The sequence below is a fragment of the Tachyglossus aculeatus genome, chromosome 21 (genome assembly GCF_015852505.1).
Source record: "Tachyglossus aculeatus isolate mTacAcu1 chromosome 21, mTacAcu1.pri, whole genome shotgun sequence".
NCBI classification, from domain to species: domain Eukaryota; kingdom Metazoa; phylum Chordata; class Mammalia; order Monotremata; family Tachyglossidae; genus Tachyglossus; species Tachyglossus aculeatus.
The window spans coordinates 62,023,734-62,039,829 of record NC_052086.1 but is presented as its reverse complement, the minus strand read 5'-3'; the positions used below and the strand labels follow the sequence as shown (position 1 = coordinate 62,039,829).

Sequence of the window (16,096 nt, the reverse complement as noted above, 5' to 3'; positions counted from 1 at the left end):
ATTTCATCTCTCCTCCCGTGTCTGTCGCAAACCCTTCCCCGGCTTCAATTGTGAGGCCCTGGAGGGCCAGGTACCACATTCAATTCTGACTTGCATATTTCGGCATTCAGTACAGTGCTCCGTGCACAATAAACATTTAATAAATAACATTGATTGACTGACCGATGGGCCAGGGACCATGTCTAACTCTCAGCAGTGTATTTTTCCCCACACTTAGTACAGTGCTTGCCACACAGTAAGCGCTCAATAAAATGCTATTATACAACTGGTATGAGCCCGCTGTGGGAAGGGATCGTTCCTCTTTGTTGCTGAATTGTACTCTCCAAGTGCTTATTACAGCGCTCTGCACACAGTAAGTGCTCAATAAATATGGTTGAATGAATGAATGAATTGCCTCTAGACTCTAAGCTCACTGTGGGAAGGGACTGTGTCTGCTAACTCTGTTGTACGGCACTCTCCCAAGCACTTAGTACAGTGCTTTGCACATAGTAAGTGCTCAATAAATACAATTGATTGAATGATTGATTACGCCCGGCCAAACATTGGGGATGCTCTCTTCTGGGCTCTAATCTGCTGGGTGGCTGCTGCCTTAGGCCATCGGAAGGAGGAGATCGTCAACCTCTTCACCTCCATCGATACTGACAAAGTGCAGCCATTAGATTCCCAAGAACACACCTGCACACCTGCCATAGTTGCTCCTCAGGTCCTTCCCATCCCACCTACTCCAGACAGCTCCAGGGCCCAAGTGCCTGGATTGTTTCCAGCAAGATTGGACACTATGGGTCATCCTGTCCCACGTTCCGCTCCCCCCAGCCCCGCGCCCCCCACTCCTCCTCCTCCTCCTCCCCACTCCAGTGAGCATTACAGCATCAGTTCCTTGAGGGCAGGGAATACATGGCTTGCTTCTGATGTACTCTCCTATGTGCTTAGCACAGTGCTCTGCTCTCAGGAAGCACTCAATCTCGTGGATTGATTGAGCAGAAATCTGGAGAGTGGCTACTATTCATTCATTCATTCATTCAATTGCATATATTGAGTGCTTACTGTGTGCAGAACACTGTACTAAGCGCTTGGGAAGTACAAGTTGGCAACATATAGAGACAGTCCCTACCCAACAACGGGCTCACAGTCTAGAAGATTATCTACTAATCTTATCTACTACTTATCTATTACTAAATAATAATTGTGACATGCACTTACTATATACCAAACCCTGGAGTAAATACAATCAAATCAGACACAGTCCTTGTCCCACAAAGAGTTCCCAGACTTAAGGTGAGGGAGAACAGCTATTTAACCCCCTTTTCACAGAGGAGTAAACTGAAACCAAGAGAAGTGACGTGACTGGCCCAAATTCACACAGCGGGCAAGTGGCAGAGTCAGGATTAGAATTCAGGTCCTCGGACTCCCAGGCTGTGCTCTTCCCACTAGGAAACACTGCTATGATGTGGGATAGCAGTGTGAAGGGAGTTCTGCTCACCAGGAGAGCCTGAGGCAGTTGCTTTGGTATCCCCTACCCTAAAGAAGGCCACAACTCCATTTTAGGCTTAGTTTTCTCATCTATTAAATGGGAATAGAATACCTGCTCTCCCTCCCTCTTTAGACTGTGGGCCCTTTGTGGCTTGTAAAGATAGGCGGAGTGCACAGCACTTAGTAAGTGCTTAATAAATACTATTACCATTACTTTGCTACTCTCTGCCTCAGTTTCCCTAGGTGCAAAAATTAGAAACTGCCCACCCACCCACCCCTCCTCGGAAAAGGCGGGTAAATGAAAGGCAAAACACCAGTTTCCACTGAGTCAGAAAAATAATAGCCACGTCACGTCTGACAGCTCCGTCAGTGCCTCCTGGGAATCGTGTTTCAAACAATGCAGAATCTTCAAATAGAACAAAGGCACCTCGAGATTTAAATAAGCACTTAATCCCACCACTCCCAGACTGCCAGATCCGATCCAGGCCCAACCCCTGTCCTCTCCCCAACGGTGCACAGTCACACAAAGAGCCGCCGAGTGCAGAGTTTGGGGTTTCCTTCCAGCTACTCAGATCGCTCTGAAAGCCCAGCCGAACCACTGGGCCTAGGTGTAGGAGGAGGGAGAGAAACAGACAGCAGAGGGCAAGGGCATCTCCCCTTCTGTCCTCTCATCAGCAGTTAACATTTGCTAAAAAAAGTTGGCTGGGGTGCTGAGGAGGAGAAAGTGGAGAAGGTAGAGGCTCAAAGGGTTCGAAACTACCAGGATCTCTGCTTTCTAAGCACTTCGTGAGATTGACAAGATGGATGGGCAGATCACACAGTTAGGTGCAAAACCATCCGAACTGTTTCAGTACGTCCTTCACGGGCAAATGGGTAAACCGCTCCCTACACCCTCGTTCACACTCTTCCTTCCTCCCAAGCCCGCCTCCAACCCTGAGCTCCCGGGAGGCCTGGAACTTCCTTCCCCCAGCCCTCCTCCGCGTTTTTCCCCACCTGCAAAGCCCTCACCGAAGCCTGGGGTGAGTTCACAGCTTTTTCTGCCTATTGGAGAAAGACTTCCTGTAGAAGATAAACTGGGAGCTAGGCCCGGAAGGAGCTTGGGGGAGTGGGAAGAAAAGGGGAGATTGATGGCTGGGGAGAGGGTTTCCATGTAGACGAGTCATACCAACCCCTGCCCAACCTCCCCGTAGCTCCTGTCCAGCCCAAAGCCCACCAGCCAGCGCAGTCAGTGTCGGTCCTATGAGCAGCTACTATCCAGAGCATCCTCTGCCCCTAGGGACTCCGAGACGGCCGAGATTGGTCTTTCTGTCTACACAGGGAGGCTTGCAGCAGTGAGTCTCGCTGTGGCCAATGGTGAGTCTTAGGGTCCCCAGACTAAACTGCTACTCCTCCCATCCCCACCTACAAGAGCCCAAGAACCATCATCACACTCTTGGCGGAACTACTACTGAAACCTGCTGATTCTTAGAAACATTTCTCTCCTCACTTTACATTCACTCCTCCAGTTTCAACTCTCACTGCTCTGCAGAATACTCTTAAATCTCCCTTGTTAGTCTAATCTCTGCCTCTGCAATCTCACAGTAACCTTGACATAATCCTGGACTCCTTCCTTTCTTTGAGGCTGCAGTCAAATCCCGTCAGTTTTTCCTCCACGACATTTCCAGAATCCACCCCTCCCCTCCATCCAAACAGCCACCAAGCTGAAGCGGGCATTTGTCATATCCTGGCTTGACTCTTGCATCGACACCTAGCTGATCTCCCTGCCTCCAGACCATATTTCACTCTGCTGCCCAGATCATTCTTCTAAAATATCATTCTGTCACACTTCTCCCCACTCCTCCAAAATCTCCACTGGTTCCTCATTCCCCTCCACTAGATTGTAAGGCCTTGGAGAGCAGGGTTTGGGTCTGCTTAGTTCAAGCAGACCCGAGTGCCTAGTACAGTGGCAAGCACTTAATACGGTGCTCTGCATCCAGTAAGCACTCAATACGATTGATTGATTACCCTATGGAATTCTCTCAAACGCTTAATACAGTACTCTGTCCACAATGTTTTCAATAAATACCAGTGATTTACTGATTCAAGCAGAAACTCCTGTCCTGGAACTTCTGAATGTTATTACTCAAAAGTGTTTTGATTTATCATACGTTCTACACTTCTGAGTGTTTCAACCATACTTATTAAGCACTGACAGTGTGCAGAGCACTGTACTAAGCGCTTGGGAGAGTTCAATATACCAGATAGCATACATGTTCCCAGCCCTTTGAAGCACTCAACCAGCTCTCTCCCGACACTTAACCACCCTCTTCTCCCACTACACCCCAAATCCTTTCAATTTATCTCAGTTCTTCCTGACTACATCTCTATGAGGTAAAGAGGGCCCACACTGGCCCTGTTTAATAATGATGGTATTTGTTAAACGCTTACTATATGCCAAGCACTGTTCTAAGAGCTGGGGTAGATACGAGGTAATCAGGTTGTCCTACGTGGGGCTCACAGTCTTAATCCCCATTTTACAGATGGGGTGACAGAGGCGTAGAGAAGTGAAGTGACTTCCCCAAAGTCACAAAGCAGACAAGTGGCGGAGCCGGGATTAGAACCCACGACCTCTGACTCCCAAGACCGTGCTCTTCCCTAAACCAGGCTGCTTCTCAGTTTCAGTGTAATCTGTTTGATAGATTAGGAAACAGAGGCACAGAAAGGTTATGCGGCTTTCTCAAAGTCACTCAGCTGGCCAATGGCAGACCCATGCTCATTCCATTAGACTACCCTTCTTCTTGTCTAGCACCACCCCGATCTGCGGGGTAGGCGGATGGGCACCCCCTCCCCTCCTACCTCTTCCCCTCTTCCTCAACTCTAGCGTCCAGCAGAACGAGGACCAACCTGGCCTAGTGGAAAGAGCACGGGCCTGGGAGCCAGAAGACCTGAGTTCTAATCCCGCCCCTGCCACTTGTCTGTTAGGTGACCTTGGGCAAGTCACTTCACTTCTCTGCGCCTCAGTTTCCTCATTTGTAAAATGGGAATTCAATCCTACTCCCTCCTAGCCCCAACAGTGAGCCCCATGTTGGACAGGGGCTGTGTCCAATCTGATAACCTTGTATCCACCCCAGTGCTTAGAATAGGGCTTGGCACATAGTAAACACTTAACAAATATCACTATTATCATTATCATTATTATCCAGCCCACCAACTTGCTTTGGCTCCCACCATTAATGGTGCATGTGAACATCTGTGAGGTAACCAGAACCAGCAGCTGCTCCCAGATCCCCAGCTTCCCATTCTGATGGGCATATGGATTTCTGGGAAGTTGAATTCCTGGGAAGTCTCATGCTGATGAGATGCTGACCTCATGTGGGTCTAGAACCCAAACAGAGCCGCCTGAGGCTGGAGACGGAGGGCCGGGCAGAGTGGCAGAGGTGGGTTGGCAGCCCAGGGCTCGAGGAGAGGAGTTGGAAGGCTTAAGCGGGCAGCAGGGAAAGAAGAGCACGTCATCAAAGCCTTTCCACCCCAGCTCCTCTAGCACATCTGGAATTAATCCCACCAAGAGTGCAGCCCCTCTGCTCGCTCACTCACCACATTACTCACTATTGCGAGAGAGAGAGAGAGTCAGATTGTTACTAGGAAATGGTTGCTTCATTCTCTGACGCTACATCCCCGAAGAGAGATTGCTACCTAGCCAAGGGGAAAAGCAGGGGATTAAGAGTCAGGAGACCTGGGTTCTATTCTCCATTCCATCATATCGCTGATGGAATGTCCTTAGGAACCTTGGGAATGTCACTTAACCCCTATGGGCCTCAACTTCCTCAGCTGTAAAATGGGGGCCAGATCTCTGCTCTCCCTCAGACTATGAACCCCATGTGGGACTGGGACCATGTCTAATCTCATTACCTTGTATCTGTCCCAGCGCTATGTACAGTGTTTTGGCACCCAATAAGCACCCAATAAATACCATTATTATTATTCTGATACCAGGAGTTAACTAAAACCTCATAGTTGGTCCCAACCTAGACATGATCAACAAGCCAGAAGCCATCACCAGACCCCAGTGAAGGAAGTAGGGGATAATAATAATAATGATGGTATTTGTTAAGCACTTACTATGTGCAAAGCACTGTACTAAGCATGGGGGGGGGGGATATAAGGTGATCAGTTTGTCCCATGTGGGACTCACAATCTTAATCCCCATTTTACAGATGAGGTAACTGAGGCACGGAGAAGTGAAGTGACTTGCCCAAAGTCACACAGCCGATAGGCGGCAGAGCCAGGATTAGAACCCATGATCTCTGACTCCCAAGCCCGTGCTCTTTCCACTGAACCCCGCTGCTCCTCTAGCGTGAGGGATGAGGAGGGCCCAGCTCAAACACCCAGCCCCTTTCCTTGATGGAGTAGAGCCCAGGAGATCCTGAGGGGGGAGGGATGGATGGTGGGCAGTGATGGACACCAGAGCTGCCAGAGCCCTGGGAAATTCAAGGAACTGAACTTCCCCTTTCCACCTCTGGCATCATAATCATGTGGCAGGCATGGCCTAGTGCAAAGAACATGAGAGCATGGGAGTCAGAGAACTGAGTTCTAATCTCAACTGTGCCACTTGTCTGCTGGGTGACCCTGGCCAAGGCACAAACTTCTCTGTGCCTCAGTTACCTCTCTAAACTTTAAGCTCACTGTGTGCAGGGAATGCGTCTACCAACTCTGTTTAACTGTACTCTCCCAAATGCTTAATGCAGTGCTCTGCATATAGTAAACACCTTTCCCCTCCAGGCTTAGAAAGCCTTCTTAGCTTTTAAACTAATCCTCCCCTACTTTACTTTAAGCTCGTTCCCTCTTTCCGGGCCTCTCCAGACCTAGAAGACCAATGGTCGGCACCCTCGACAGAAAACCCTTCCCTCCCCGTGGGTTTCCCAAGTTAAACAGGTTCGAACACTTGGTCATCTCCCTAGCTAAGGGCGAAGCCAAAGGAGGTGAAACACACGAAAAGTTGGGAGAGGGACAAATTGGGCCGTCTCTGGCCTCAGGCTCTCCTCTTCCCGGAGAGGCAATAAACAAGTGGCAGCACCCAGCTGCCCAACATCGGTCAGAGCGCGGGAGAAAAATAACTTCCTTCTCCCTGCATTCTCCAGCAGAAATCAACAGGAAGCGAGAAAGATGATTAAAGCAGCCTGCCCCTTGGATTCCAGGCTCCAAGGCCCAGAATAGAAGGTCTCCATTGATGCCGGGGTTTTAGACGGCCCCACCGCTTCCTGAATGAATGCTGGATGTATGAACTTCAAAAGCAGAGCTGGCCACAGGCGCACACCCGCTCCCCCCCGCCCCCACCGCCATCACCTCCAACGGGGCTTGGCATTAAAGCCAGTTTGGGCCGGGAAAGCACCCGGTTGCAACCAGAAGGGAAATGTGCATCTCAGTGGAATGTTGGCTGATTGACCCGAGCTACCCTGTCCTGCCCCGATTTTTCCATCACTCACTATAGACGGCACCACCATCCTTCCCGTCTCACAAACCCGTATCCCTGGCATTATCCTTGACTCCTCTCTCTCTCATTCAACCCACATATTCGATCCATCACTAAATCCTGTCAGTCCCACCTTCACGACATTGCTAAAATCCCTCCTTTTCTCTCCATCCAAACTGCTACCACGGTAGTACCTTCACTTATCCTATCCTGCCTGGATCACTGCATCAGCCTCCTTGCTGACCTCCCGGCCTCCTGTCTCTCCCCACTCCAGTCCATACGTCACTCTGCTGCCCAGATCATTTTTCTATAAGAACATTCAGGACATTTTCCCCACTCCTCAAAAAACTCACGTGGCTGCCCATCTACCTCCTCATCAAACAAAAACTCCTCACCGTTGGCTTTAAAGCATTCAATCACCTTGCCCCCTCCTACCTCACCTCGCTTCTCTTCAACTATGAGCCAGCCCTCACATTGTGCTCCTCTAATGCTAATCTTCTCACTGTGCCTCTATCTCGTTGCCAACCCCTCGTCCATGTCCCGCTTCTGGCCTGAAACCCCCTCCCTCCTCAAATCCGACAATTACCTTCCCCCACTTCAAAGCCTTAATGAAGGCACATCTCCTCCAAGAGGGCTTCCCTAAGGCTCCCTTTCCTCTTCTCCCACTCCCTTCTGCGACACCCTGACTTGCTCCCTTTGTTCAACCCCCCTTCCAGCCCCATGGCACTTATGTACATATCTGTAATTTATTTACGTATATTAATGTCTGCCTCCCCCCATTTAGACTGTTAAGTTCATTGTGGGCAGGGAATGTGTCTGTTTATTGTTGTATTGTGCTCTCCCAAATGCTTAATACATAAGCGCTCAATTAATTTGATTGAATGAATGCCCTGTGTATATGGGGGGCGGGGACAGAGGAGGGCAGAAGGTGGCAGAGAAGCCTTCTTTACCCACTACCTCCAGCACACTCTCTTCATTCCTCCCAGGCCAATCTTCTAGTTGTTTCTTGGTCTCCACTTTCCCGCCTCCCTCCCCCTGCTCACACTGCTATCCCAGCCTGGAACTCCATCCCCCAGCTAATCCGACAGACCACCACTATCCCTATCTTCAAGGACCTCCTACCATCTCATCTCCTCCAAGCCTTCCCCGATTAATTCCCCAAACTCAAGTTGCAGCAACCCATCAGCCACTTCCAGCCCTTGTATATTTATTTCTATCCTCCCCCAACATGGATAGATGGACAGTCAATGGGCTTATTCCAATTACTGTATTTTTAAATAATTTACTGTCTGCCTCCCCCCTTTAGCGTGTCAGCTGCTTGTGAGTGGGGAACATGTCTCATGCTTCTGCTATACTTTCCCAGGTGCTTAGAACAATGCATTGCAGCCCCATGGGCTCAATAACTACCACGACGGTAGGACTGCTGCTGCTCAGCCAGGAGGAGCCAATTCTTCCCTCTGGGTCTTTGCCAGAGCAGTAAAGGATGCAGGGGGGTGGGGGGTTTCCAGCCACTTCAGAACAAAGTCCAGGACTCCAAAGGACTTGGAAAAGTCACCCAATCCACACCACCCTGGCTTCCAGACAGGCCTGCCCTCCCCTAACAGTTGTTGCCTGTCCTTGGATCAATACCTGCAGAGAAGACACTAAAACCTTCCTTAGGGGCATATTACAGTGTGACCCATAACGCAGGAAGTTCATCCCGCGGTCTAACCTAAATCCCTCCTGCTGCAATTCCAATCTGTTCCCTCTTGTCCCGAACGTATGCTCAATTTCTAGCATGCAAACACAATCTTTTCTTCCTTGTGGAAAATGTCACCCAGTGCCCCCACCCCCTCCAGCCTTCCCTTCTCCAGGCAACTCCCTTAGCTGTCACCAGAGGCCCTGAAGTGGCATCATCATCATCAATCGTATTTATTGAGCGCTTACTGTGTGCAGAGCACTGTACTAAGCGTTTGGGAAGTACAAATTGGCAATATATAGAGACAGTCCCTACCCAACAGTGGGCTCACAGTCTAAAAGACCGCATGGGCCTGTTCGTTCACCATGACACTCTAGGGAAGAAATGCAAACCTCCACACCTGGCAGGGGGGAAGGCACCTGTGGCCTCCAGCTACTTGCCAGCCCCACAGCACTCTCTTTTCTGGCCCAAGAGCAGGCACGGGCCTGCCAAGGGTGTGGCCATTTGTTCAGGCTAATCCGCCACTGCTTACCTGGTTGGGGGAGACTGGCGCTGGAGGCCCCTGTGACATTACCAAAACCTGTGCCTGTGGGTCTTCACCGGAGGCCTGCCACACCATTGTGCAGGCAGCGCCCCTCCCTAGCCTTTCCCCGGCCTCCCCTAGGACACAGTTTCCATTCCCACTCTAAGAAGGCAGAAAGAAGAGAAAGGAGGGGAGCAGGCCACCCACCCACGACCGCTCCGGTCCCCGTGACGTCTGTCCCGCCACTTCATCTTCCTGACGGTGCCTCTCCCCGCCCCAGCCCAGGCAGCAGCAACCAGTCTCGTCCTGGGCTCCGCAACCCAAGTGGGTGCTGCTGGAAAACTTGGACGGAGCCACGAAGGGTTGAAAAGTCTACCCCTGAGGCGAGGTTCAGGGAACTGGGATGATTGGCCTAAGGAAGAGAAGGTTGAGAGCAAGTTTAAGATGGATTTCAAGCTTACAGAGGGCCCTTATTCAGGAGAGGGGAATCAGCAGAACAAGGCGCTTAAGCTGAAGCATGTGGGATGCAGGTTACATGAAAGGAAGCACTTTTGAGAAGCCGCATGGAAAATGCACAGGCCTGAGAGTCAGAGGACCTGGGTCCTAATCCCAGCTCTGATGCTTATCTCCTGTGTGACTTTGGGAAAGTCACTTCCCTTCTCTGTGCCTCAATTACCTCGTCTGTAAAATGAAGCCTAAGACTGTGAACCCTACGCGAGCCACTCCAATTACCTTGCATCTACCCCAGCACTTAGTACAGTGCCTGGCACATAACAGGCACTTACTTCCTGAGGTTTTGAGGTGTAAGCTACGGAAGGGTTCAACTCAAGATGGATTTTCACCTTCTAGGGCGGTTCTGCCGGAACTCAACGGGCCGAGAGTCCAGAAGTCAGCTTGGTTCAGGAGGCTCGCCCCCTGTCCGGCTAGGATCATTGCTGCCTCTGGCTCGGCCGTGGGTCACTCGGGCAGCTGACCGCATCGGGCCAACCAGATGCCCCAGCAACTGCCTGGGAATTCTCTCAAAGCCCTTCCCGGGAGTTTCCTCAGAGACTGGCCTAGGGCAAGGACCTGCCCAGACCAAGGAAGAGGAGAGAAAAAGTACTTCTGGGAGCCATTCTGGAGTCACGCTGGCACACACTGCGATGACGAATCAGGAAGTAAACTGGACCCGTGGCAGTGGCTGCGAAAGAATGGGGGAAATCCCACCGTCGGGCTGGCTGCTGGGTTCTGGGCCAACTCAGGGAATTTCAGCACTGTAGGTGGAACCTATGGGGAAAAGGCAAGGGGGAAACGAGAGCGCACAAGAGCAGCCGGGCCCTTCGGCATGAGCGGGAGGAAACACGCTGTCCTCCTGGGACAGTCATGCACACTCAGCCAGCTGGGGAACACTTAGAGAGCAGCTAGAGCAGGAAGCCAGCCAGGATTCAAGAGGCACATGAAGTAGACTTGGAGAGGGGATGCTAGACCCGTTAAGACACGCATCTCTGCCGGGCTGACTCACCACTTTCCTGCCTCACTCTGTTGCCCGGCTCCTCTGGGGCGGGGATGGAGAGCCCCAGGGAGACACCCCCAAAGGGAGGTAGGGAGGCTACAGAATCACGCTGACCCGATAGGCCAAGCTCAGTCCCACCCTCTGGTTCCCCTCCACCATGCCACCCTTAAGACATTGCAACTCCACCCCCATTACCAAAGAGATGTAGGTTACTGGTAAAAGGCGCAAGCCTTCTCCAGAATCAGTGTACTGTCTGTTTTCCCGGCAGGGAAATTGGGCAGGGAATTTCCAGCAAGTTTTAAGTGCCATGTATTTCCTCAACGGAGAAAAAGCGCTGAAAAGAGTCGTTTGGATACACATGGGAAGCTGATCCTACACAAACATTTTCTTTCTCAAACAACCGACACAAACAGTCCCTAACTGGTGTTTAAACTTGTTTTGTAACAAAAAATATCCGAGTGTTTACAAGTCAGCAGTGGGGTTTCACAACCCATGGAGGAGAGAAGTCCTAAGAAGCGGAGGAGAAAGAGAGAGAAAGTAGAAGAGCCATTTGCTGGGAGTCTTTCCTGGCTTTCTCTGTGGTTGGGCTGACGCCACTGTTCAGGAGCAGCGGGGCGGGGAGACGGTGAGAAACACGGTTCCCATTCAGTCGTGCAGGCTCCGGTCCTCTTTGCCTTCGGCTGCAGCCTTCCCACATAGTCCTCCTTCCCCAGAATACCCACCCTCAGCAGCTGCTTCCAGAGCGGGCAGGACCACATGGACTTCAGTCCAGGAGAGCTCTGACCACTCCGATCAGAATAATAATCATCATCATCATCATAATATTTGTTAAGCGCTTACTATGTGACAGGCACTGTACTAAGCACCGGGGTTGATACGACAATCAAATCGGGTTGAACACAGTCCCTAACCCACATGGGCTCACAGTCTCGATGCCAGTGGCTTAGTGGAAAGAACACGGGCTTGGGAGTCGGAGGATGTGGGTTCTAATCCTAGCTCCGCCACTCGCCTACTGTGTGAGCTTGGGCAGGCCACTTAACTTCTCTGTGCCTCGGTTACCTTGTCTGTAAAATGGGGATTAAGACTGTGAGCCCCACGTGGGACAACCTGATTATCTTGTATCTATCCTAGAGCTTAGAACAGTGCTTGGCCCAGAGTAGGCGCTTAACAAATACCATTATTATTACTATTATTTTGCAGATGAGATAACTGACACACACAAATTAAGTGACTTGCCCAAGATCACACATCAGACAAGCGGCCGAGCTGGGATTAGAACCCAGGTCTTCTGACTCCCGAGCCCGTACTCTTTCCACTACTTCCCTACGGTTACTCCTTCAAGGGCAGCGATTATCATTAAATCACAATTGTGGTATGAGTTGAGTGTTTACTCTCTGTGTGCCAAGCTCTTTGGTGGATATGCAGGCTAATCCCATCGGATACAGTCCTTGCCCCACGCGGGGCTCTCAGTCTAAGCGGGAGGGAGACCATGGATCTCCACCCCATTTTACAGATGAGGAGGGTGAGCCTCAGAAAAGTTAAGTGACTTGCCCACGATCATACAGCCGGCAAGGGGTGGAGCAGGGATTAGAACCCAGGTCCTCTGACTCCCAGCCCTGCATTGTAGCCGCTAAACCACTCTGCTTCTCTACTAACACCCAAGGGTGCACTTTTGCTTCCTAGAAGCAGCGTGGCTTATGGAAAGAGCCTGGGCTTGGGAGTCAGAGGTCATGGGTTCTAATCCCGGCTCCGCCACTTGTCAGCTGGGTGACTTTGGGCAAGTCACTTCACTTCTCTGTGCCTCAGTTCCCTTATCTGTAAAAGGGGGATTAAGATTGTGAGCCCCACATGAGCCAACCTGATTACCTTGTATCTACCCCAGCGCTTAAACAGTGCTTGGCACATGGTCAGCATTTAACAAATACCATCATTTGTTATTATTATTATTATTATTGTTGTGGTTATTATTATTCATGGCTGGCCATAAAACCCTCGCCTGGCTCCCTCCCTGGAGAGCCCTGTGGAGTGCTTTGGGATCCCTGAGAAGAAGGGTCCCAGCCCGTTGTTGGGTAGGGATTGTCTCAATCTGTTGCTGAATTGTACTTTCCAAAGCGCTTAGTCGAGTGCTCTGCACACAGTCAGTGCTCCACAAATACGATTGAATGAATGAATGAATAAGCCCTGCAGCCGCGAGGAGCTCCGGATTTGGGGAAGGGGTTCATTCATTCATGCCCTCATTCAATCGTATTTATTGAGCGCTCGCTAAGTGCAGGGCACTGGACTAAGCGCTCGGGAAGTTCAAATCCCGGCTCCGCCAATTGTCAGCTGTGTGACTTTGGGCAAGTCGCCTAACTCCTCTGGGCCTCAGTTCCCTCCTCTGTAAAATGGGGATGAAGTCTGTGAGCCCCCCGTGGGGCAACCTGATCACCTTGTAACAATAATCATAATGTTGGTATTTGTTAAGCGCTTACTATGTGCCAAGCACTGTTCTAAGCGCTGGGGGGGGGGGGAGGATACAAGGTGATCAGGTTGTCCCACGGGGGGCTCACAGTCTTAATCCCCATTTTACAGATGAGGTAACTGAGGCACAGAGAAGTGAAGCGACTTGCCCCAAGTCACACAGCTGACAATTAATTAATTAATTAACGTCTAAACGCTGGGGGGGGAAACAAGGTAATCAGCGTTGTCCCACGTGGGGCTCACAGTCCTCACCCCCATTTTCCAGATGAGGGAACTGAGGCCCGGAGAAGTGAAGCGACTTGCCCCAAGTCACACAGCTGACAATTAATTAATTAATTAACGACGGCATCTGTCAAGCGCTTACTATGTACAAAGCACTGTTCTAAGCGCTGGGGGGGGGGGGGGCTACCATGTGATCAAGTTGTCCCACGTGGGGCTCACGGTCTTAATCCCCATTTTTACAGATGAGGGAACTGAGGCTCAGAGAAGTTAAGTGACTTGCCCAAGGTCACATAGCAGACTGGTGGTGGAGGCGGGATTCGAACCCATGACCTGTGACTCCAAAGCCCGTGGTTTTTCCACTGAGCCGCGGTGCTTCTCGACCCGCCCCAGCGCTTAGCACATAGTAAGCGCTTAACAAATGCCGTTCTTCTTCTTCTTATTATTATTATTATTACAAATCTCCGAGGGCTGACCGCGCTCCGCCGAGGGGGCTGGGGGCTGGCAAGGGGGTGCAGGGGCCCCCGGGGCCCCCGGCTTACTCACACGAGGTCCGGCCTGTGCCGATGCAGGATGGCACAGAAGGCCAGCCCGTCCCGGAACGAGGTGGTCATGTTGGTGATGGAGACGTCCCGGTAGCCCTCGCACTGCTGCCGGCACCATTGCTGCAGGGCTCGGATGGCAGCCATCCCGGCCGCCCGCCCGGCCGGCCGGCCGCCCGCCTCCTCCTTGGGCGCCGGCTCCCGGCTCCCGGCTCCCGGCTCCCGGGGTGCCAAGGGCAGGGGCTCGGACGGGGAGAGGCGAACCGCAGGACCGGACGGACGGACGGGAAAGCACGGCCACACAACCGGACCGCCGCCGCCGGACTCCTCTCCCTCTCTCTCTCTGGGGTCGTCTTGGCCACGCACCCCGAGGTAGCCACGCCCCCGAGGAAGCCACGCCCCCAGTGCGATCGCTCCCCCAATGAGATCGCTCCTCCGGCGTGACCACGCCCCCGAGGCAGACACGCCTCCGAGGAAGCCACGCCCCCAGTGTAATCGCTCCCCCAATGAGATCGCTCCTCCAATGTGACCACGCCCCCGAGGTAGCCACGCCCCCAGTGCGATCGCTCCCCCAATGAGATCGCTCCTCCAGCGTGACCACGCCCCCGGGTAGCCACGCCCCCCGATAAGGCCACGCCCCCGGTGTGATCGCTCCCCCAATGAGATCGCTCCTCCAGCGTGACCACGCCCCCGAGGCAGGCACGCCCCCGAGGAAGCCACGCCCCCAGTGTGATCGCTCCCCAATGAGATCGCTCCTCCAGCGTGACCACGCCCCCGATGTGGCCATGCCCCCGAGGAAGCCACGCCCCCAGTGCGATCGCTCCCCCAATGGGATCGCTCCTCCAATGTCACCACGTCCCCGAGGGAACCACGCCCCGCCCCCGATGGAGCCACGCCCCCCCGAGGAAGCCACGCCCCCGGTGTGATCGCTCCCCCAATGAGATCGCTCCTCCAGTGTGACCACGCCCCCTAGGCAGCCACGCTTCCGAGGAAGACACGCCCCCAGTGTGATCGCTCCCCCAATGAGATCGTTCCTCCCGTGTGACCACGCCCCCGAGGTAGCCACGCCCCCAATGCGATCGCTCCCCCAATGAGATAGCTCCTCCAGTGTGACCACGCCCCCGAGGTAGCCACGGCCCCTAGGAAGCCACGCCCCCAGTGTGATCACTCCCCCAATGAGATCGCTCCTCCAGCGTGACCACGCCCCCGAGACAGACACGCCCCCGAGGAAGCCACGCCCCCAGTGTGATCACTCCCCCAATGAGATCGCTCCTCTACCGTGACCACGCCCCCGGGTAGCCACGCCCCCGAGAAGGCCACGCTCCCCAGTGTGATCGCTTCCCCCAATGAGATTGCTCCTCCAGCGTGACCACACTCCCGATGTAGCCACGCCTCCGAGGAAGCCACGCCCCCAGCGTGATCGCTCCCCCAATGAGATCGCTCCTCCAGCGTGACCGCGCCCCCGGGGGTAGCCGCACCCCCCCGAGAGAGCCACGCCCCCAGTGTGATCGCTCCCCCAATGAGATCGCTCCTCCAGTGTGACCACGCCCCCGGGTAGCCACGCCTCCAATGTGATCGCTCCTCCAGCGTGACCACGCCCCCGAGGTAGACACGGCCCCGAGGAAGCCACGCCCCCAGCGTGATCGCTCCCCCATGAAATCGCTCCTCCAATGTGACCACGCCCCCAGTGTGATCGCTCCCCAATGAGATCGCTCCTCCAGCGTGACCACGCCCCCGATGTGGCCGTGCCCCCGAGGAAGCCACGCCCCCAGTGCGATCGCTCCCCCAATGGGATCGCTCCTCCAGCGTGACCACGCCCCCAGTGCGATCGCTCCCCCAATGAGATCGCTCCTCCAGTGTGACCACGCCCCCGAGGGAAGCCACGGCCCCGAGGAAGCCACGCCCCCAGCGTGATCGCTCCCCCAATGAAATCGCTCCTCCAATGTGACCACGCCCCCAGTGTGATCGCTCCCCCAGTGAGATCGCTCCTCTAGTGTGACCACGCCCCCGAGGAAGCCACGCCCCCAGTGCGATCGCTCCCCCAATGAGATCGCTCCTCCAGTGTGACCACGCCCCCTCGGTAGACACGCCCCCAATGTGATCGCTCTCCCGCTGAGACCGCTCCTCCAATGTGACCATGCCCCCGAGGTAGCCACGCCCCCAGTGTGATCGCTCCCCCAATGAAATCGCTCCTCCAATGTGACCACGTCCCCGGGATAGCCACGCCCCCCGAGGTAGCCAAGCCCCCAATATGATCGCTCCC

The 16,096-nt window shown here is 53.4% G+C and overlaps 1 protein-coding gene across 1 annotated transcript in view; it reads right to left on the bottom strand.

The window, feature by feature from the left end:
- Nucleotides 1-13,980, bottom strand: part of MICALL2 (MICAL like 2) — a 44,981-nt gene extending 31,001 nt beyond the window's left edge. The window contains exon 1 of the mRNA XM_038763104.1: nucleotides 13,838-13,980. Within this exon, the coding sequence (XP_038619032.1) occupies nucleotides 13,838-13,980 (143 nt within the window). The remainder of the gene's footprint in view (nucleotides 1-13,837) is intronic.
- Between the last annotated feature and the right edge of the window lie 2,116 nt (nucleotides 13,981-16,096).